The 24911-nt window shown below is 31.3% G+C and overlaps 1 protein-coding gene across 2 annotated transcripts; it reads left to right on the forward strand.

Annotated features, from left to right (window-relative positions):
• Positions 1 to 5: 5 nt before the first annotated feature.
• On the forward strand, positions 6 to 24021 carry LOC148618940 (general vesicular transport factor p115-like). 2 transcript variants are annotated; one of them, XM_088578328.1, is made up of 23 exons: positions 6 to 120; positions 5047 to 5133; positions 5590 to 5654; positions 6083 to 6156; positions 6584 to 6687; positions 8490 to 8648; positions 10175 to 10295; positions 10602 to 10792; positions 11223 to 11298; positions 11547 to 11611; positions 12140 to 12228; positions 12598 to 12752; positions 13009 to 13214; positions 13505 to 13615; positions 14015 to 14136; positions 17492 to 17673; positions 17991 to 18109; positions 18456 to 18594; positions 18974 to 19089; positions 19846 to 20064; positions 20535 to 20684; positions 21229 to 21390; positions 21843 to 24021. In XM_088578328.1, exons 2-23 carry the CDS (start codon positions 5125 to 5127, stop codon positions 21912 to 21914), a joined length of 2706 nt encoding a protein of 901 aa, XP_088434454.1. In that variant the 5' UTR covers positions 6 to 120; positions 5047 to 5124; the 3' UTR covers positions 21915 to 24021. The 2 variants fall into 2 exon arrangements, with proteins under 2 accessions (XP_088434454.1, XP_088434453.1); XM_088578327.1 differs by lacking the exon at positions 6 to 120 and adding an exon at positions 2340 to 2495.
• The last annotated feature ends 890 nt before the right edge of the window (positions 24022 to 24911 follow it).

Raw genomic sequence — 24911 nt, forward strand, 5'->3', positions numbered from 1 at the left:
TGTAGACTTTCCCTTTCTTAGTGGCAATATGCCAACATCTCCAGTAAAAGGGAGTATATATACACTTTACAGTTAATTGGTGCATTACTGTTGTGCTTTGTAGAGAAGGGATACTGTCTAGTAAGTTTATTATATACAAGGTATGTTCAGCCTTTGTTAATATCACCACTACAGAAGTTTTATAGTGGTCATCACAATTTGAAAGCTTGCCAAATTTTAAGTATTACCGTATTGTAAACACCGTGAACTTTAGTCTGCACTCAATAGCTTGGTCACTGCAGCTAATTCCATGTCAATTTGTGGACATAAAGCTATTTTGAGACTCTCAAATATGTTAATCCAACATTTTTTTCCTATAAAAAAAGTATACATTTGTCTAATTCTTACATTATGGAAGATCCATATGCTGTAAATTATTGATATAGTTTATTCTTTTTCATAAAGTCTGTATCTGTGGAAATAAAACCACCTCAGTATTTTCATCATAATTTTCTCGGTACTACTTTGTTAACTTATAAACTTTGGATTATTTTGTCTTTTCTGTGGTATGGAATCAAATAATACCCCATGTTTATAAAGACTGAGGACACCGCCGTCATTTTGTTGACAGTATCGATTATAAGAGGCTTTGTTAGGCGTGATCAGTCCCTGCACGACCACAAGTAAAAAAAAACACAACTGTTGAATGACATAAATTTACGCACAACTCTGAAGTGATAGAAGTTCACTTGAATTTTATATGCGGGTTCGTATACGCGATTGGTGTCCACTGTGGACCGACAATGCTCAATGTTCCATACCTTTAACTACCCCATGTTTACTGATCTTATTTCCAAAATGTTTTGTTTTATTTTATGCGCGAATGAGTTATTTCGGTCGACATATGACACGAAGAGGAATGCAATGATTCTAATGAATCATGTATATACACCGCCCCTTGGTATGGCAAGCCAAAGTGGACAAAAATGGGTGTTTCCTGTTATTAAAAAAATGATTTTTTTTTTGTAATACAAATTCATTTTTAATATTACAAATTTGATTTCTAATATTACAAAACCTTTTTTTACTATTGGAACTCATATTTCAATATGAAAAATTCAATTGAACTTCTGAACGATTTTTTAATATTAGAAATTGGATTTGTTGTATTCACTTACGATTATTTAATATAAGGAAATCATTTTGTAATATTAAAAAATGTAACTGATTTTGCAATATTGCAAAGTGATTTTTTAATATTAAAAATTCATTTTCTAAAATACAAATTCATTTTCCGATATTTCATATTCAATTTATTATATTTCAAAATGTGTGATGTCTTATGATATTACTAAATCGGGAAATGGTAATATTAGAAAATTTACTTTTAATATTACAAAATGAATATCTAATATTTAAAAAAATCTGATATTAAATAAAATGATTTTGTAATATCAAAAAATATGTTTTCAAATATTACATAATAGGTATTTTCCATCCTCCCAAGTCAGGGTTTTGAGTCCACCCTCGTTCCCTCAAACCCCTGATATCACTCATTCATATTTAGCGGGTATCGTGAGTTGCTTAAATTTAACCCGGATCCAAAATCCAATCAAATCAGTCGTAATAGAAACTCTTCGATATAACTTGCAAAGTGGCTACACATAACGCCATTTTTTTTCAGTAAAGACTCTAAACAGAATCTACAGTTATCATTTTTGCTCATATTGCATCATTTGTGACATCATACAACTTTCAGTGCGTATTATTGTATACCTTCCACAGACATTTTATGTTAAATCGATTTTCATTGGTGCTTCTCACCACGGAAAGCAACCAATCGGAATTGGTTGGACGATACCCGCTAAATATGAATGAGTGATGTCAGGGGTTTGAGGGAGCGAGAGTGGACTCAAAACCCTGACTTGGGATGATAGGTATTTTCTAATATTAGAAAATATTTTTTTAATGTTAGAAATTCATTTTGTAATATTACAAATTCATTCTTAAATTTTAAATTTGATTTCTAATATCACAAAACCCTATTTGATATTGAAAAATCGTTCTTTAATGTCCATTCATTTATTCATTCATAGAAAATGATTTTGTAAAATTATGTTGAATGTAAATGCCCCTGAGGACTATGATTGGATTGATAAAAATTTGAATTTGAATATGAATTAATATTACGGTAGGGTAAAAAGCCGAGTACTTCCGATTCAATGGAAATGAAGAAATCAACACTTTTTAGTGGAAACAGAAACTAACAAATTTTAAGCTAATTTCATCAAGTTTCTCATATTTTCCTATTAAAGCGGATTTGTTTTTGATTCTGTATATTATGTAGTTCGTCCAAATGAAGATTCTAATCGTAGTTAACAATTTCATGCCAAACAGGAATGCCACGTTTATACGCATGCGCAGTTGTTTAAGCCACGAAATCAACAAAAATGGACTATTTTCGCAAATACCTGGGTCCTTCTCCGAGTGGTGTCCAGCCTACCGGTGCTGACACTGTCAGTATTTTTTAAATTTCTCTTAGTTTTATAGAGATATTATGTAGATCAATTTGCATTTCATCGATTAATTGTGCGCCTGCACTGTCCCAAAGTGGCCTTACCGGCTCTACAAGATGCTCGTTCTGCAGATATTGTACTGATTCAGTTACGTTTCAACGGTTTGACCTCGCGTGCAGGTCGTCTCTGAGCATATGTTTTCCAATTAGCGAGTCCACGTCTTGTATGTCCATGTAACATATATTCCTTTTTTCATAAATCTGATGTAGCGAACTCCTTCAGAAACTGTCCAGGATATTGTTTCACACTTACTAACTGGTGACTTACTTACACGTACCAATGGATGCAAGTCGTTCCGGCCCAAAGTCATTTCCCGCCCACGTCGTTCCGGCCCCAGTTTTTTTAAAAATACCGCAATGTTAAATGAATCTTCTGTGGCTTCCTCTGCTAATTCAGGTTCAGCATCCTTGCAGGCTTGGCATATAAAGTTGCGTTCTCCCCAGTTGTGGTACTCTGCTAGTGTATTACCTTTGCCACATTTTCGATGTTGCCATCTGGAACAAGAGTCACACGACAAGGCATGCTGTCTTGGTCTTACTTCTGTCGTACAAACTACACAAGGATACATCATGAATAACGTTTTTTTCAAATAATGAAGAACTAAGATTCAGTTGTTATTTATATAGACCTGACATGTGAGTTGTTTTTTTTTCTCAGCTTGGGCATATGATTTTATAAAAACTAATTGTAAAAACAAGTGAAATTTACCATCGAAGACATAATCCAATCAAAATGTATCATCAAAAACTATTACCGTTGATCAATTAAATCATCAAAAATTATTACCGCCAATCAATTAAATCATCAAAAATTATTACCGCCAATCAATTTTTGATCCATTCTTTAATCATCAATTTATTAATTAAATCATTTATAATTAGCAGTGCATAAGTAACTAATAAATCACTACATCTGATTACTCTCTTAATCTTTATTAATGCTCTAAATTATGAAATAATGTGATAAAACATTACAAAAACAATGTCTATGGTTCTTGACGGAAACATTATGAATACACATTTGGTGACTAATCTTTATAAAAAATATGCAACTTCGATAAAATCTCAAATAATTTATCTAAATTCATTGACTAATTGGTAAAATTAAATATTTTTATTTTGGGGACGAAACGACTTTTAAAATGAGGCCGGATCGACTTGGGGACGGAACGACTGGAAAACGTACCAATTGGACTTGCAGTGTGTACATGCATGTTAGTCTTACAAAAGCTTATGAAATGATGCCCAGTTTTGGAACAATTTGTAGAAAATGGACATGGTTTACCCCCATTTGTTCTTGACGATACTTTCCCTTATAAGATTTTTTTTTACCCATCATTAGATTAGAAAGTTTGGAATATGATACATTTGAGTGAAAAGTGGAAATATTTAATGTATTTATAAGGTACACTTAAATTCATTACAATTGCGGAACCAATGTCCACATGATCAATGTTTTCGCCTATGTTACGTCATATTTGCCGCAGGATGAAAGTAGATCAAGCTCAATTCGAAGAAAATTTGTTAAAATTCTAAGGAAAAATCAACCAGTAAAGACATTTTTCTGTGTAATTTAATGATAAAAATTCACGATCGTTAAAACTTTCAAACTACATTGATCTTCAGTTTATTAAAAAATATTACAATTAAAATAATTCCTTTATTCGCACTTACATACGACTGATTGTAGCATGCATGGAATCACTGGATATTTCTGAAGTTGGCAAAACAAGGTCATGGTTAAGTAAACAATAAAAAACAAACTTTCATACATATGAATGAATAAATAAGTTTTCTTTTTTGGTCGGCATGAATACATGATAATAAACATAAGCTCTATTGAGCTTTTGACCGACATAATATAACAACCAAGCATGCAAATAAATAGTGGACATTACAAGAGATGCAAATATGATAAGAGCTGACAAACAAAGCAACATAAAAGCTGATATCATCTCTGTTTCGTAGATTTATGGAACTAAACACATGAACACATCATATGTCAACATAAATGTAACGTTTTAAATATGTAATCCTCCAACTATACATTATTGTATATAACTGTGTCCAGCTCTGTAGCTAAAAAGTTATGGGCCACATTATGGTGCATTTTACTTGGGCCTGTACATTTTGAAATAATGAAAATAAAAATATTTCCATATAGTTTAACCATTATTTTGTAGGATGTTTTTCATGAATTAATCTTATATCATATATTACTATGCCACATGAAAACTTACTTACATGTAGGCAATCAGGAACATATAAGACAAACTGAGAGATCCAAGGATGACCATTTTGCCACAATTTGTCAATGTCATGTGCCTATCAGACTTCAACTGTTTGATTGATTGATGAGGATATTATGTCCTTTTAGCAAGAGTAATCGAGGGAACCAAGGTTCTAGCGAAAATCCAAATCAGCTGTTATGTAACTTGAAATGCCAAACTGTATTTATCAATTGTTTAAATTTACCATCATTTTTTTCACAGGTTGAGAGATTGGTAGATAGGGTGCAATCATCAACACTTTTAGATGACCGTCGAGATGCTGTCAGAGCACTTAAGGCCATGTCCAAGGTATAAATTCGGACAGATTGCTTATGTAAAATACAAATTCACATCCCTGTATTTGCTATTATAGGAAGCATTGTACTTGGGTCTTAACAATCAGCATTGAAACTTGTCAGAATCACTCTGAAAGAAAACTTATGAAATATTTCATTTCTCTTTACTATTCTATTTTATGAATAACTTAAAGAATTTGGAATTTGATTTTTTTTTTTTTTATAATTTTATTTAAAAAAAAAACACCAATGCCCTCGCCACAAAATTATAATTTTGGTAAAATATGTATGAGTGTTATTGGGTCTATAAATACTGCATATTAAGACCTGATCCAGCATATTATAATTAACTTTAGCCACTTTTATGGTTATAAAGATTTAAAAAAAAAAATGTTTTGAGATAAGTATAATGTTGGAAAATCTGTACCATTAAATTGTTTTTTAATGTTTACATTAACAATTATTGCAGAAATTCCGTCTTGAAGTTGGTACACAGGCCATGGATATTCTCATTAGCACTTTGGAAACAGACAGGTATCTTTTGTTCTAAATTATACCCCCACTCAACAAATAGATGGTGTATTGGAATCACCTTATCTGTCTGTCCTAATTTCGTCACACAAATCTTGGCTCCTAATGGATAGATTGGTTTCAGATTTGGTGGTTGCTTTACATCGTATGTAGATTGGGCATACATAGTGAACAATTTCATGTGCTGTCCAAAATTGACTTGACAATATGTGCAACTTAATACTTACTCAAATATTTGATTTTTTAAAAATGATATTGAACATGTGTATTGATCATTTTTTATGTCACATTTTTTTGGCTAAAACGAAATATGCCTTACATGGCTTTAAGCTAATTCAACTTTTTTTTTCATTTGTTATACCCATGGCTTCTTTCTTTTGTTGAAATATAGATGCAAATACAGATTTGAGTGTTTTATGTGTATTTTGTAGGAGTGATGCAGAGATAACAGGTTATGCTTTGGATGCTTTGTGCAACATTCTATCAAATGAACCCTCAGAGGAAGGTAATTATACTTTTCACTTCTTAGCTTATGTATTGTCATATTGAATACACTGACCTGATTCTCTTCCAATTTAAAGTTGAAGGCTACATTTTTGGATTTTACTATTACAGTTCTTTTTATTGTATATTTACATGTATTTCTTATTTTACCAGTTTCAATTGTTGGCCTCATTAAATCAGGTCTGAATACACTTATGAAAACTTTTAACATTCTTTGACTTGTTTACTTAAGTACCTTATTAAATCTGAAACTTTTAACTTGCTACTTTTGAGGCTACCTTAAAAAATAAACATTGAAATATTGGTTTTGAAATTTACCCTCCTAAGGAATGGATCAATTAGTGCTTTGATAACAATACTTCAGGATACTATATTCATTAATTTAGCATCACATAATGCCATCACAGGAGATTTCTTATTTGTTTTAGATGAAGAAACTCCAGCACAAGTTCAGGTAGATCTTGGGTTGCAGTTCACAGAAATTTTTACTAAAAGTCCTAACAATGTTTCCTTATTGTTATCATTGTTAGAGGTAAGTAACAGTTCGATTTTTATTTTGCTGTTGTACATTATCATATAATCACTCAACTTTGTTGTGTTGTCAGACATCATGGGAGTATTTCCTATTTCAAAGATCTTGTATAGAAATCAGAAAGGACCATTAAGCAAACTCATAAGGGTCTTTTTTTCTTTTGATGAAGCCTGAATTATCAATTTTAAGGGCCTTTTGTTCCTCTTTTGCTAAATTGCATAGTCATTCAGGGGTTCAAATTATCAGTGGTCCAATGTCTGGGTCCCTCAATTTCTGAAGAAGGACCTTTGAATTCTTTTTTTTTTTGTACCCAGCCTTTCACAAAAGTGTGGTAGTATAGATATTCAACTTTCTGATCAACCGGCTGTCCAAATTTGCTTTCTGGAGCGTAACTTTTGAACGCCTTCATAGAATTTTACCAAACTTTGACAGTTGAAGGCTTATTGGGTAAGGAGGACACTTAATAAATTTGAGGTCAGTAGGTTAAAGGTCAAGGTCACATCGACATAACAAAATATAATTTTTTGGTCGAAAATTGGTTTCTGGAGTATCTTTTGAACCTTCATAGATTTTCACCAAACTTGGACAGTTGAAGGCTTATGGGGCAAAGAAATTATATTCAATAAAATATTTTTTTGTTGCGAAAGTAGGGGTCCTGAAGCACTGCTTGTTTTACCTAAGTCCTGGACCTCCAATATCCTACATTGACACTTTATTGAGGACCTTTCATTTTTCTCACAACAACCTATTTCTTTTGAGCCAGCATTCCACAGTATTGTAGAACTGCCTAATTTTGGTCTTGTAATCTGATGCTTTGTAACATTTATCACTTTAAAAAATTGTCAAGCATCTGTAAATCTATATATCTAGAAATAGCTTTAGCAAAAGCCTTCAGAATGCAGTAAAAAGTTTCTGCAAAAAATTTACCCACAACAAATAGGATTATCATAGAAACCATTCAAAAATATGCGAAAATTTGAAAAGTTGATAAAATCAGGTTTAAAAATATCAAATTTCCAGCAAAATATCTTAAATTTTTATTTCATGCCCTGCAACTTTCAAAACTTTTTCCTTGGAAAACCCCTTCGTCACATTGGCATTGCTGGTTAGATTTTTATCTATTTCACTTTGTAATCCACTTATCAAATTTAGCATGGTAAAAAATTGACTTACTTTCACTTTCACAATGAAGTCAAATTGTCATTGAAAAAAAGTCCCCTCAACATCGAAAATATATGAAACATTGCAAAATACATTTAAAAGTCTCCTTTTTCAGAAAATGTTTTATCAACAATAGAATCTTCATTTTTAATCACTATAGCAACCACCAGTTTCCATTAATGTCATTTTTCATCCCGAAACTGTGGAGTGCTGGCTGAAAGCTTATTTGAATCCCTGCCATTAAAAATAAATGGGAATATTATCATGTGGTCCATGCTTTTCCTTCATTTTGCAGTATATACAGTAAAACCAGTCTAAACCTAACCCCTTTTGGACTTGACAATTGGTTCGTTTACCTAATTACAAAATACATCTACATTGATATAGAGACTTCTAAAAGTGTCTAGTTGAGTAAGGTTTATGGATTATTCAGGGTCTGGTTTAGACAGTCTTCACTGTATTAGAAATAAGAAATGTTAAATGGTTGAAAACAAGATGTCTGATTTTGAGATTTTTTTCATATAGGAAAATATTATTTTGAATAAATCTGGTTTTATTAAATTTTGCATATTCCAGTTAATTTGGAGAAGTTTATATTTTTTGTAATAGGATTCATCTTACTAAACATTTGATCTTTTCAGGAGTATGATTTCCATGTGAGATGGCCGACTGTCAAGCTCCTTACCATATTACTTACCAACAAATGTAAAGATCTACAGGAATGTATTCTAGTTAGTCCAATGGGTGTTTCTAAACTTATGGATCTTTTGTCTGACAGCAGAGAAATTATAAGAAATGATGTAAGTTGACCAAAATGTTTGCTTTAATTCAGGGTGCTACCCATTTACTATGGTCTCTTGACAGATTTTATTAATACTGTTGGCCTTTTTCAAAACTACCTCATCCTTTCTTATTGGGAAAATATGCATTATGTTTTTTTTTTAATTGAGAAAGGTTTAGTTACATTTATGATGAAATTGACCCCTTTATTTTCCTGAAAATTGGTGTTTGAGGCACAGCAAACTTTTACTAGACAGAAACCAAAAGTTTACTTGCCTATATTTATAACTTATCTACACTGCACATTATGTCATAATCATTGAATAAAATAGCTGATTTTCTTAAATTCTACAAAACCAGGAAGTAAATTACCCATTCCACCTGAAATACAAGTGTCTGCACCAAGAAGACCCATGTATTATTTTGATATTCTGAAGCATTTTGATATATTTTATCAGAATTCCTGAAGATTTGGTGGGTTTACATTGGCACAGGCATCACAAATTTGAAAAAAATTATCAATTTTGTACAGAATTTAAGCCATTTTTGCAAATACTTGAGTTCTTGACTGCTTCTGACTTGCCATTACTCTACAATAACTGACTAAAAAACTTGAATATGGTTATGTTGTTGTACTGCCTTCAGTCCTTAACAAAAATGCAGATTGGTAATACATGTATTCTTTAACCATGTTTAGAAATTCAGCTTTGAAGGGAGCCAAAACATCCCTAAATGTAAGTTTTTGGAATGACAGTACAAAACCTTAAATTTGTAGTTAAATTGATTGTTAATTTTATAAAGCATCTCATGACAAGGTAAGTCATAATCATTTAGTCAGTGTTATTTTGAACAGAAATACTATTTTTCACTAAAGAAACAAGAAAAGACCTGATTTTAGCTGTGCAGGATTTCCTTCTCTCACCCATGGGTTTAGACAGAACATGTGTGCTTTCTGTAAAAAATTGCACAATCGTAAATAAAGAGTTAAATAAATAAAATGTTATAAAAAAAATAATAAAATATTATTTTTAACCAGAAAATATGTTAATAGATTATTTCATGTGGTTTGCTTATTCAGTGACCTTTTAAAGCAACCTATATTTTACACCTGGTTGTGATTTATCATTGGCCACATAGATACATCATGATCTGATGTTAAATATAGGTCATTTTTATTCAAAATAATTAATAGGAAAACAAATTCAGTGTGAGAAAAAAAATCAAACACTAGCTTTCTAATGCAAGACTGAGAAATCTCAGACACCCTTGGGTAAGATATAATAGTTCTCTAACTTGGCAGAGCCCTGCTAGAGAATGATTACATTTTATCCTCTGAAGATTTCTTTATCTTGCACTCTTGTTCATGTAATTACAATATTGCTCCACGATTAAGGGATATATGATTGTAGTTGCATATGTTATCTGAAATATTAACAATATATGGGATGAGAATGACACAGGGCACATTGAGATGTCTGTTCTACTTCAATAGAAGCGTTGATGCTGAATTTTTTCTGTTTTCTATTGATTATATTTTCTTTCACAGGCCTTATTGTTACTTATCCAATTAACTAAGAATAATGGAAACATACAGAAGATTGTAGCTTTTGAGAATGCATTTGAGAGATTGTTTTCCATTGTTGATGAAGAGGGAAGCAGTGATGGAGGTTTGTAAGGTTGAGTTTAGATTATAATGTTACAAGTAAACAGGCATTTTAATGTAATTGAGGGGAATGTCTAATACTTTTTAGTGTGTACGAAATTATATATTGTGTTGTTGTTTTTTTTTAATTGTTAATCAGCTCTGTTAAAAAGATGACAGGTTTTTTTTTTATGTTTTATGTGTCATTAAATACTTGTTAAGAATAGTTGTTGGAGTTCTATACTTTCAAATACATGGTTAAGACTTCTGATATTTTTTCTATTTCTCACATACATAGATATGTATAAATGCACCATTTCATGTTCTTCAGGAATCATTGTTGAAGATTGTTTACTACTGTTGACCAACTTACTGAAAGGCAATGTATCAAATCAGAACTTCTTCAGAGAAAGCAGTTTTATACAAAGATTAACACCATTTTTTGACTTAGACTCTGAATCCCAAAGGTCTCAGGCAGGCTGGTCTGCCCAGAAAGTTACCAATATACATCTTATGTTAGGGGTAAGTACTGAAGATTACTATAAATGAACAGCAACAAATCATTGTAGATCAAGAATGAAAAAGATATATTGAGAGATTATGGAAGGGTCAGTGATGCAGGAGGAAAGTATGTAAAATATATGAAAAAGGAACAAAATAGTAATGAATGACTATATTTTATTGTTCATTTTTACAGAAAATTCCATTTTGGTTTGTACTTAGTCAGAAAAGTCTTATTTTTATGCCTTAAATTAGCATTTGAAGACAATTTCTTACTTGTACTTACTCAATTATTTCTTGTATGATTCTGTTCTGTTGTATATTTAATGTTAAGTCTATTTGCTATGTTTTGCATATATGAAATCTTAAAGTGTTCTTACTTTCAAACATAGCTGGTTAAATTGAGCTAATAGCCTGGAAATTTTAACTGCCACCTAATCTTCAATTTCAGCTGGTCAGAAATTTAGTATCACCTAACAATCCACAACAACAGACAGCTGCATGCCAAAGGGTTATGTTTCAATGTAGTAAGTCAGGATAGATATTTAGAACAAACATTAAAGTCCATTTTCTTTAAAATATTATCCAAGAAAGAGGTCCAAATTTTAGGTGGTTTTACTAATGCATACTGACATAAATCAAAGTCTTTATTATAATATTGCTTAATTCTGTATAACATAGCACTAATAAAACCTAAAACAAAGTCCTTGCATACATGTATGAAAGTTTATTTACTACTTTGATAGTTTCACCAAGTTATTTTATTTTTCTTTAGGTTTACTAATGAAGTTATGTACAATATTAATGGCTAGTGGTGTACCAGCGGATGTTTTAACAGAGGTAATTATTGTCAAATTATATTTGGTTGTAATCAGTTGTAGAAAGAGGGATTTGTTGCTTGAAAAACATAGTTTTGCTTTTTATGATTTTAATTGGAACAGAGGTATGGGAGATTTATGCTGAATATGACCTTGGGTGCAATTGCAAAAGGAAACCAGCACTATGGGGTTATATCACACTTTTTCCAATAGTTATATTAAACAGTGTATTTACATATTTGTGCTCCAACATTCCATTTGTATTCAGAGTGGATATGCATATTTTTATCACAATTATGAAGCATTAAAACATTTCATATATAACTCAAGTTCTAAATAGTGTAGCCTTAGAAACTTTCCTTTCCATGAAAATTGAGCTAAGTTGTGGTTGTGTCACTTATTAACTTAGAGATGAGATCTGAAAGAAATCCAGTAGGATTTTTTTTTCTAACATTAGGAGAATTTTTTTTCTAAATGATTTCTTTGCTGTACTTTACAATATACAATATCCAAAATATGGCATTAATTCTGATTTTACTTCCTTTGTCAGACAATAAACACTGTGTCAGAAGTGATAAGAGGAAACCTACAAAACCAGGAATACTTTGCATCAGTTTTAGCTCCATCAACACCACCAAGGTCAGATATCATAGTCATTTTATAAGGCAGTTTATAATGCTTGACATATCAATGAGAGAAAAGAACAGTTGTGATACCCCACATAGAAATTTGTTCTTTGTTATTTTAGGATATATCATAATGACTTTATACCACCACCTGGTATTAATTTTGGGAGAGGTGTTGTGGGCTTACAGCTGTTTTGAGTTCAGTAAATGTGTAAGTTTGAGTATTTCAAATTTTGCATTTCAGTTTACTAAGTTTTTGGTAAGAATTTGAAAAAGCCATTGATTAAATAGAGATTTTTAAGTCATTTATTTTACTACAAATATTGTTTTGATACCAGTTTTTTACTTGCATGGGTAACCTTTGTTTTCACTTTGTTTCCAGACCAGCCATTGTGGTATTGTTAATGTCAATGGTCAATGAGAAACAACCATTTACTCTAAGATGTGCTGTATTGTACTGTTTCCAGTCTTTCCTGTACAAAAATGAAGTTGGACAGTCACAGATTGTACAAACTTTGTTACCTACTTCCTCTGATGGTATAATTATAGCATGATCTTATTTTGGATATTCACGGTTTTCAAAATAAAATAAAAGACAGCATGATATTATTCCTATAGCATAAAGCCAATTGTTATTATCAGACAGGTTTGTTTTGAAATTAATTTTACTTTACTTGTGTACAAATAGTTCAAGAGCTAAGACTTACAATACAAAATTCAAGTAATACTTAAGAATATTATATGATATTTAACATAACATCAGAAGCATGAAACAATTTAATTTCATTTTTAGGAAACACAATAACTGCTGGTCAGTTATTATGTGGAGGACTGTTTAGCACTGATTCCCTGTCTAACTGGTTTGCTGCTGTAGCTTTACTACATGCCATTGTTGACAATTCATCCCAGAAGGAACAGTTACTTAGAGTACAACTGGCAACCAGTATAGGGAACCCACCAATTTCTCTATTGCAACAGTGTTGTAATATATTAGCACAGGTATAAATAATACTTATTTCTTATTTCCTTTAAACAGCTGAGTAAGTAAACATTGTTAAAGGCTATTGTACCGATATATAGAATGGAGATCATAAATGAACAAGATCAAAGGAAATACAAAATTTAACTTTTTATGCTTTGAAAACATTGATTATTTTTCTGATCTATACTAAAAGTCCATTTTGTTTTGATATCTGAATTATGTTTTCTATGAACAACTTGTCACTGAACCTTATGGAAATGTTTTTAAGCTTGTCTGTTACTGACATGTTTTAATTTAATGTTTATAGGGAGGTACTATGCAGACAAGAGTTGGACTTCTAATGTTGCTTAGTGCCTGGTTGTGTGACAGTACTGTATGTGTAGCACATTTCCTTGCCAGTACAGCAAATGTACCTTTTGTATCCTTAAAGACAACCATCCAAGTGGTCAGATACAAACTAGAACAACATATGCCTTATTAGGGTTAAGCAATAAGTAACACAAATTTAATTAATACATATATATACCTGTATATATATATATATATATATGAGCCTCATCCATAACTATAACTATTTCCTTTTAGAAATTCAGATCAATGTTGAATAACCCAAATATAAAACAAGTTTGAAATTTTTTATCATTCTCATAGTATAAATCAATTTGAAGAAAAATATTGATTGATGTGATGAAATCTGAATGAGCTAACAACCCATTTATAGGAAGTATGTCCACCCAGACTACAAGTACAGAAATTGATTTCTATGTTACATCTATGTTAAAAATTTGGTATTATGTTACCTTAACCTATTTGTCAGCTGATAACTCAGGTATCAGCTTCAGACAGTGATGAACATGAACTATTAGTCCAGGGTCTATGTGCCTTCCTTCTTGGTATCACTTGCCTTTATAATGATGATCAAAATGAAACTTTCAGCAGGTAATTATTGTTTCTATTAAAAAGTGTCATTTCAAAAACACTTGTAATTATACTTATTGGGCAAAGCTAAATTAAATTTATGTGTCGTAATTAAATACAATAAAAGCAAATAAAGCACCATTTAAACTTCAAAGTTGTGACATTCTTCATGTAAAAATATTTCATTTATTTGTTATTTAAGTTAAATGAGTACTTTGTACTAGACTCTACACTTTATGAATTATTTTTAGCTTTGGCCTATCATTAAAGTGAACTATATTAATGCTCCAAAAAAGTCACTTCTAATGAAAAGTCGTATCAATACATTTCAGTTTAATCATTTCTTTTGGTATTTTGTAAATATAGATACACCTTTGATCGGTTATCATTCTTCTTGAGTGTTTGACCTTTGCACAGGTGTTAGATCATACTGAATCACATCCAAGCTTTCTGCACACTGTTGTCAGTAATATAACAGCAGATTTGTGATTCTGACAAATAATTCTTTGATGATATACAGATAACTCTGTTATAACAGCTAGAGTTTTAGACATTGGGGGCTCCTGGTGTAGATATCTTGACAGTAATTCTATATAATAGTATGTGATGGCATGATATAGGCCTTTAAATGTGATGTCTAGGATTTGCAGGGGGAATGCATAATATTTTAATCAAAGTACTTATGTACTGAATCAATTTATATCGATCGTTTGAATTTTTATGCCTCAAATAATTGTCAAATTGCAGTAATATTGTATAAAAGATGGAATAAAAACAAAGTACAGCAATTGACTTCAGATATGTCGAGACATATGCTTATTGTTGTAAATGGTTAATATTGAAAGATAACTAATTCATCAACAAAATTTGATGTGTAAAAAAAAAACATCTTTTGTACAAATAATCCTGTCGGGCTGAAATTTGAATTTTATCTGTATTTCATGTTTCTAAATGTTGTCATCTATTTAAACAGACAGATAGAATAAACTCTTTGATTTATTTCTAAATTCACCATTGCATTTGGAGTGTTCATATCACAACTCATATGTTATGCCAGAGCTTGCCAAAACGACTTTTTGTATCATGCTAGAACTCTAAAAAATAGGCTTCTGGAACAGGGTTATATTGCTACAAGATTGAAGTCATCACTACAGAAGTTTTATGGTCGTCATCATGAACTCGTGGATCGTTATGGTGTATCCATCAGCACCATGAAAACTGATTTATTCAACGGGTCATAGTTTTCCTTTCCTTGTTCGTCTACCCCGGACTTTCTATGAGCAACTTGGCGGGTGTTTCTAGAAAAGCAGAGGACGCTTACCCGTGCACCTGGTCCATGCTCCCTGTTTTTAGTGGAGTCCGAGTTGCGCATTTACTTTCGTTACTTTGTATGTATGATTTTAGTTACTTTATGTTCTTTGTTATGTATGTCTGTTTTCCATGTCTGGTCTTTGTCCCAGGATTACATTCTTTTGATTACCGCTATAACCTTGGTTCCCTTGATTACTCTCTCAGATTTCCAAGAACATTTAATAAACACTCAACAAAATTCATGATGAATCGTAGCAAGCGGTGCCCCAGTTTGCAAAATATTCAGGTTCGATGTTGGTTAACATGGAACACCTAGATGAATTAACACCAAACGTCCAACATACTGCATGATTGAACTACAAACTACTATTTGGCCTTTCCCAATTTCTAAATTTGCAAGTCAAAAAATCCGATGTAATGATCTCCAGGTTAAAACTGTCTGTCAAATCATTCAAATTTTAACCACAATCATTGAAATAAAGCATGCCCTTCGATACGTGTCCCTCTCAACTAGCGACATTTCTATGTTGATAAGCTATATAGCTCAAGTCCTACAAGTTATCACATTGACACCTGTGTGTCTTGTAAAGTAGTTTCTGGGCACTTAGTTCCAGAGACATATACATTGACATAAATGCCAGTCTTAAAACAAATTTTCAACAATTATGTCTGGTGCAGGAAACACTCACCATGCACTTTTAAGGTCCTGAAGCACCTACAGCTCTGTCATTATAACAAAATAGCCAAATAGCTAAATAGAATAATTATTACAAAAAGCAATATCACCAGATCCTAGACTGACACCCTTCTTGAGAAATGCATTATCTAAATTCCTATGCCATCATCTAAAAGCAAAGTTTATTATTTGTCATCTCTGGGCTTCCAATGGCATGAGGCGGTAACCATAATAAAAATACATGATACAGTGGGTGGTAGATCAGGATGGTTTTGGGGGTTATGCTACCCTTTTGTTAAATTTAGGAAAAGAGTGGCAAGTATTACCATGGAACAGAGAGTGTAGTCCCTGCTTGGAACCTCTTTCTGTATATAAGTTTCAGAACCACTGCCCCTTTTTGTAACTATATGGATCCGCAAGGTTCTGCATGAAATATCTAAAGACTGCTCTTTCAATTGACACTCAGCATTGCTCTTTTTCATTTCTATGAACAATGGCTATTTATAATCTTGAAGGGTTTTCATTTCTAGCAAAACATCAAATGGTTTATTACATGTCTAAGAATATTGCATTTATAGGCAACTTAAATAAATGGACTTACAATATAATGAACGATTGGTTTATTTTAGTAAATGCATTGAAATAAACATGTATTGGTGAGGTTAAAGATCAACTATTTTTAATTCAATCGTTGTTAATTCATCATATTTAGTTCTCAGTAAAAGTTGTTTATTGGCGTAAATAGCAAAGGAATAAATATGATATATTAGAAATACCTATAAAGTGGACCTTAATGGTGTATGCCAGTGGAATTATTTCTGTGGTAGTGTAAGATCATTTCAGATGCTAACAGACTTTACAAATCTAAAGGCTCTGGCGACTGCTATATCAATGCTGATCTTCGATCTAAATTGATAAAAATCAATGAAACTACTGAAATACAGTTGGTTGAAAGCTTAACCCATGCTAAGTTTAAACCATAAGTAGTTTCAGACCATGTCAGGGATAAAAATTCATGGCTACTAGATTTTGTACTGGGCTACCAAACTTTGGGGTAAAATTTAGTTCAACATACAGAAAATATTAAACAAAAATATGGTCTGGGCTACCAGCTTATATTTCCTAATTTTTACCCCTGACCCTGTTTGTGTCATTCAGCAGTTTAGGATTAAGAGGGTGCAGAGTGTGGAAGTGTATGTTTTTACATGAAATTTCAATGCAGTTAAAGAATTCACGATGTGAATTTTAATGAATGACTTTAATGTTCACACCTCACCTGGTAACCTGAAATCTTAGATTTGCCATGCTCAATGTAATTCTGATGCCGTTATTATTAATCTTGAACTTACCCTGAATCTTTCTGTAGCCAGAATATGATTTGTTTTATAGGGCATCTTTAAGACAGATCATAGAGCGTAGAATAGGATTGGAAACGTATACAGATAAATTAACCCAAGTACCAAAATTTGAAAGTTACACCAAGGCAGCTAAAAAACCTCATCTGAACAGTAAACAAGCTAGTGATGTGATATTTGATTATGAATTCACAAGCATGTTCAAGTCTTTAGAATGTAAGTATATTATTGGAAATATTAATGTTATAAACAAATACATTAATCATCTATCTCTGTAGTAAAAAAAAACATAAACATATTGAAAACTATTTAAATATGGCATGAATATTTAGATAGTATAAAGTCATTCATGTTCAGGTACATCTCTTATTTTAGTGATTGGTAAAAATAGTACCTACATAAGTATTTAATACATTACTTATTTGTATAGGAATTTTCCTTGTTTATATATAGGTTAAAATAGTGAATTCAAATGTATCTTACATGATTGTCAATACTGTAAGGGTTATCTAAAGCCTTATATTCTTACCCAGCTGATGTCTTAAAAGCAGTGTCATCTGAAGCTTTCATGGCAGAAAATAAGAAGAAGATGGCAAGCATGCAAGAACATGAAAAGGTGGTAAATCAATATAAAGATTTGATTCAAGAACAGGTAAATACTTGTCATGTAAAATAGTGTTTGTACTAAATGATACTTAAAAAATGGTTATGTTCTATTCTTCATTTATTTAACCTAACATAGTACACATGATTCCTGATTGTGTTAAGTAACCATAACATATTACCTAAATAATCAATTTTGATCCTCTTGTATGGGATTATCAAGTTTGTTGATTGATGTTGTAGGACTACTTTACAAGTGATGACCATATCATAACTTGAAGAAAAAAAATGATGTTCAAGGGCTAATTCATAGAAGCAATGCTTTATAATTATTGGGACTTATATGTGTTGGTGAGATTTTTCTAATTTTGACTTCTTTTTGTTGATGTTTCCAGGATCAGCAGTTGAATGAAATGAGAGTAGAATTCAAAGATCTACAGGATAAGTGTAGCACACAACAGAAAGATATGTCTGAAATGAGAGAATTAATTCAGCAACTTAAAGATAAAAATGCTCTGTTAAAGGCTCAGAAAGGTATGCAATTGTGTACTTAGTTCTTAGTTTGGTTATTAAGTAGTATTTCTTGTAAATTGATTGCTATGGCATATCTTTGACATAATATGTATATTACCATTTAGTAACTTGAAATTCCTGAAGTGGCTAAGGATAAAGGTATTTACAAGTATCCAATTAGCAAATTATCAGCTCTTAAATGTTTTCTTCCTACATGAAGAAAGCATGAAAGCCTACAAAAGAACAGGATATTAGAATCCCAAATGAATATTTTGTTGATGCACTTGGTTGTATGTGAAAGTATTTAGGTCTAATTCAACAAAGCTTCTTTAAGTCACACACACCTCATGTGAAAGAATAATAGAAAATGCTAGTTGGAAATTCTGTGTTTTTTTTCCAGCTCCAAGTCCTGCAGTAGATGATGGTAAAAAGGATGAAGAAATTAGATCATTACAATTAGAATTACAAAACCTTAAACTTAATGTTACAGAAAAAGAATCCACATTAGAGAGATTAGTAAGTAGAAATTCAATGTTTTATATATAGGTTAATAACCAGGACAGTGAAAAGTATCATAAAGCACTGTAAACTTGAAAATCATACAGATTATTTACGTTTATGTTTTATTTTGTTTTATTTCCATTATATATTGAAAGGATTTTTCAACCAAAATAAATATGGAATTGTATCAAATTCTTACATGTATTAAAAAAAAATACTTAATGAAATTTAGTGGGTGCTTTATTTTGCTCCTCATTTTTTGACTTCCTGTTGTTACCATTACGCCCCTGCCTTTTGATGTCTAGAGCAATTAGTTTTTACTGCAGTTTTTACCGGTGTATGTCTGTTTCATCAGTTTTTTATTGAAAATATCTCACCAATCCCTCATCAGAATGTTGTAAAATTTGGTATAAAGCTCCAGCTCAATACTTTGGACCATAAATTACTGTTCGGGTTTGATTATGGTGTATTTTTAATTTATTGTTAAGGTCCTTTTTCACATAAAAAAAATTGAATGCTGGTTTCAAGTTTTATTTTAAGTTATTATCTCTCTTTAAACAAAGTATTAAAGGGGATACCATATAAAAAAAACATGTCAGTCTGCATGTTTATGTCTGTATACCTCATAGGCCCAACTTAACAACCATCAGTAGTTTCTGTTAAATGTTGGACATGATGTTATATAAGTTACAGCTTTGATAATTGTAGGGAGTTAATATTTTTAAAATTATCTCAATTCTCAGTATTCAAAAAAATTCTTTTAATTTTTAGAAAGAAGACTTAACCAGAGCAGAGGCACAAATTATTAGTCAAAATGAAACAGAAGAAAATAAAGAGAATAATCCTAGTGAAACAGCTGTTTTAAGTGCTACTATAAATAGACTTAATATTGACTTACAAGAATGTCGGCAAACAATAACAACTAAAGATTCAGAAATTAGTCAGTTACAGGTGCAATATAATGAAGCTACACAACAAATACAGTCTTTGGTAAGTAGTGTTTTACCCTAATCTCCAAAATCTCTTAATCTCTTTTCATTATGTGAATACATGCCCTGTTAAAGTACTTCTTAAGCTTGATAGTTGAACATTTGAGCATACTAAAACAATATTTAGTTTTTATAGTAAATATCTTCTCTCTTATGCATTCTACATTTGCTATTCATCATGGACGCAATGATCTCAATTCAATGTTGTTATACTTCCTTTTTTTTGTTTTTTTTTTCATTGTTATTTCTGCCTGACAGTTTCTATCAGGCTACTGCTGTGATACCCTGGTACAATATTATTACATTGAATCAACTGTGATTAACAGAATAAGAACAGTTTTGAATGTCTTCACAGAACATCACATCTTGTCCTATCAGGCTAACTGACAACTTCAAAACTGCTGTTAGACTGTATTGATTAGAATAATAAAATGCAGACATTTTATTTAAAGATAATTTTCTTATTTTCAGAAACAAGCCCAAGTTGTAAATAGTCAGTCAGATGAAGATAATAGTAGTCTTAAAAATGAAATTAACAAATTGACAGAAGAAAAACAACAGCTGACAGAGAGAATTAAAAAATCTAATGAAGAAAATCTGAAGTCTATTGATAAATACAATGTAAGTTTTGCCATCATTAGAAAGTAGTTCAAATTTTTCATCAGTGTTTTCCCCAGTATTTTTGGATAGTGCTAATTCAGCATATGTGACACGACATTGATCAGCAGACCATAGCCTATTTACTGTGGTCAGTTTCAAAGCTAGTTACCTTGTAGGATGCCGTAAATGACTTCAAGGCACACGTTTCCTGTTGTAATTGATTTTTAATCCTCATAGTAAGCACAGTGCTGGTATCAAGATAGCAAATTACTTACTAAGGTCAGTTGTGCAGCGCTCAAGCTTGGTAGCGCCATAAAGCACAGTGCTTAAAGGGCTTGGGGAGAACACTGTCCACAATCTTGTATACTTCTGACCAAGCTGGCCTGTTGTTTTAATAAATCTATATTGAAAAAATATCTAATTTCAAAAATCAAATGAGATGAAGTTATCATTTTTAATGCAAAGTTAATTTTGTTTCATTGCTGTAAAACTTTGTTCTCCTTTAATGACCAAGTTGATATTGTAAAGTTTACATGAAATGTTAATGTAATTCTATTTTTTACAGAAATTAGAAGAAGAGAAAAAGCAGGTTGAGTTTGCCAAACAGGGTGTGGAAGAAGAGTTAGATACATTGAAGAAAGAACAAGAAGACTTACTAGTCCTTTTAGCTGACCAAGATACTAAAATTGATAAATACAAGTCAAAACTGAAGGAATTGGGTCAACCAGTATGTCATCATATTTTTTTTTCTTTAACTCGCTTGATATTTACAGTTGCTAAACTTGGACGTAAAAATATTTAGAATGTTTGAAATCTAGGATTTCTCTTGCACAGTACTAGTAATTTCTTTGTAGATTTTAAATAAACTTTTACATTAAATATTATACCTATCATATAAATATTGTAGTGGGCTGTACATGTTTCAAGGAGTAACCTAACCTCACATAAGCAGCATTTGATTAAAAAACAAATGTTTGTTAAAGTACTCATAACTGAGCTATATCACTGCTGCCCCATGTTTGATACAAGGAAATGTAACCTCAATAATAACCAAACCTATAAACTCTTTTTCATTTTGAAAGTAAATCCTAGCTTTGTATTGTTCCCATAAAAAAACAGCTTTTATTGGACATTTTAGTAGATTACTCAAGAGTGTATTAAAAGATCGTTCTTTTCTAGGTTGAAGAAGATGATGAAGATGATGACTTAGGTGATGATTTAGATGATGATGTTGATGATGACGAATCCTGATGAACATCTGATATTGATCTCAGAGACGGAAACTTACTCAAGTGCAATCAGTAGTGATTGGGGCCAATAGAATGAGCAGCTAATGATTACTGTATCAAGAATCACAAGGGGTCTATTTATGGACAAGTTTTTTGTTCCAACTTCTATATCAGATTTGCCTATAGATTTTTCATGATAACTAAACAAGGCAAGATTGTTTGGAAATTGTATCTTATCCTTATCAATAGATACTGCCTTGTTTATTTTCGCCCCATTTTAATTTGTTTGTTTAAATCATTACTGTATTTTTTGTGAAAAGAGCTTCAGATGAATTTTAAATTGTATTGAGTGCACAGGAAGACTTCAAGACTACGGCTTATGTAGATTTTTACAGTGAGAAAGAGGTAACATACTGCTTTGTGCTTGTTAGAATAGACATAACAGTATATTTGGGTGGTTGTATCATCTATTAAGTACTTGTTTGAGTCTTTACAAAAAGAAAGAAAAAAATGTGGATTAAAAACCAATTTATTTATTAATTAAGTTTTGAATGACATATTAAGATGCATTTAGGAAAGTTTCAGAGCTAAATTTAATGCATAATTTAAATTTTGAATGGAAATGATTTTTGGAAAAAATGTCTTTCAATTTCCTCCCATGGAACTGCAAGAGAAGCAATGCAGGTCAGATTTCAATCCATGTCTGAAATCATAGAACAATTTAATTGCAACTATTCCAGAAAAAAATCAATTTTAATTAGATAAAAATTATTCCTACTGTTTAGAGAAATGCATATTATTTATTGCATAGCAGTTGTTTTATTGTTCATTGATATTTGCTTTTGAATTATGCTAGAAAATTTCCTCCATATGGTTAATTAATATTAATAAATTTCTTATTAACTATATTATACAGTTTTGGGCAGTGCAGTAATGCATTAAAAAGCACATTAATATTGAATAATTACTTTCTCAAAAAAAAAAAGAAATATTCTTGTCATCTGAATGCTTTAAACAAAGTTACAATTATTCCTAAATTAATAGTAATTTTTTTTTCGTAAGTGTGAAAATTGTATTTGAAATTTCCATTTTTAAGGCAAGGCCTTTGAGGTATTTATAAGGCAAGATTTTAGGAACGTATTTTATTATAATCACTGACATATTTGGTATAACCCATTTAGTCCGACTTCTTATCGTTTTAAGCATGCATGCTTTCCCTTCTTACATGGAGTTGATTGCAAAATGTTCTTTCAGCCACTAGCCCAATTCCTTTAGTGCTTGGAAAAATAAAGTTGCATTTTTTAAACATGTTTTGAATCATTTCTATTAGTAGCTGAAAAAAGATTTTGGTTCAGATTGAGATTGTAGTGTTATGGAATTGATAGGGAGACTTTGCATCTGTGATATTCTTGTTTTGATTGTGTTAGTTACTTTAATTAGCTGGTTTTTATTGCAGTTCTTTTGAATTTAATTTAATTTATTAATTCAAATTTAAGATTATAACACATGTCGAATTATTTATATTAAACTTGACTCTTAAACTGGATTGAACTATAGTAAATGACATACCTCAACTGTGCTGTTATTAATTATATACATTCTTCTGGACAAGTATCAAGTCAGTTACAAAAAATATGTGTCAGACCATATGACCCAGTTAAAGATTTAGGAATTTTAACTTTAGTATTTTTCTTATCGACTGGTATGCTCTGGTTTAGTTCTTCAAAAGATCAACAGTTCGATGAAAAGGGTTCAAACTTTCCAGAAGTTTGGTCAAAAGGGTTTAAACTTACCAGAAGTTTGATCAAAAGGGTTTAAACTTACCAGAAGTTTGATCAAAAGGGTTTTAACTTTCCAGAAGTTCGGTTAAAAGGGTTTCAACTATCCAGAAGACTGAATTTATACTTCCCCTCAGATTGTTTTATCATCACATGGTGAATTAATTATTTTTAGAAAATCATTTTGTGAAATCTTGACACGAAAATGTTGTGAATGGAAAGAGCCAAAATGTGTAGTCCAATGAAATTGAGTTTGAATAAATGTGAAAGAGATTTTCTGAATGTTACCAGTATATTTTTATGTACAATGATTGATAGAACATTACACAATAAAAGAATCTTTCGTTTTCATTTACAGTAACTGTAACATGCATAACTTTCAGATCTGCATTTATATGACTGAAAAAAAATTGGTTATATTATGGTATGATACTACCTGTATCTGTTTTCATTGCCCTTGACGCTTGGTCTTTGTGCCATACTGTGCAAGTACTATTGTTCATGGAGTACAAATTTTCATGGTTTCCGTGGGTAAGCTAAAGTACAAAATTTGATTCCCAACAAATAGGAAATTTTCATTAATGTGTATACTGAAAACATGTAAACAACAAATTCAAGAATCCACGAAGTTGTGTTTATTCGTTGATCCATGAAATTTGGTATCAACAAATATAAGTACTTTCACAGCAACTTGAATATCAGTTGTTTGATCTTCTTAAACAAGGTTCCAAACCAGAAGGGGAAGTTAGGTATTGATTTAGGGGTCATAGTCCAACCCATTTTTTGAATTATTGGGCGAAAAAAAAAAAAAAACCTAATAAAAAAACAAGCATTTCATGGAAATTAGAACTATATAACTTGATTTAAAGTATATGGAAGTCTATGATACTGTTCCACAATATTCTATACCCCGAAGTGAGACTGTGATTGATTTTTAGGGTTATATATTGAATGGTTTAGGAATGAGTAAAAGTGAACAGATCTCTTAAAAGAGAGTAATCAAAGGAAACAAGATTCTAACGTAAATCAAAAGAATGTAGTCTAGGGACAAAGAACGGACATGGAAAACAGAGACACACAACAAAGCACATTGAAAACCAAAATAACACATACAAAGTAACAAAAGTAAATGAGCAACTCGACGCCACAAAAAGTGGGAGCATCTACCAGGTGTACCAGTAGTGTAAGTGTCCTCTGCTTTTCTAAAAACACCTGCGGAGTTGCTCATAGAAGTTAAGTCC

Source organism: Perna viridis, chromosome 4 (assembly GCF_037379345.1).
Source record: "Perna viridis isolate PV_CMFRI_1.1 ecotype Kerala chromosome 4, ASM3737934v1, whole genome shotgun sequence".
Taxonomy (NCBI): domain Eukaryota; kingdom Metazoa; phylum Mollusca; class Bivalvia; order Mytilida; family Mytilidae; genus Perna; species Perna viridis.

Excerpts from the sequence above, each read along its gene's own strand:
- LOC148618940 (XM_088578327.1), top strand. The coding sequence starts at position 2,430 with ATGGACTATTTTCGCAAATACCTGGGTCCTTCTCCGAGTGGTGTCCAG. Across the intron at positions 11,612-12,139 it reads CAGCGGATGTTTTAACAGAG|ACAATAAACACTGTGTCAGA; the intron begins GTAATTATTGTC and ends TTCCTTTGTCAG. Across the intron at positions 13,215-13,504 it reads GTTGTAATATATTAGCACAG|GGAGGTACTATGCAGACAAG; the intron begins GTATAAATAATA and ends TAATGTTTATAG.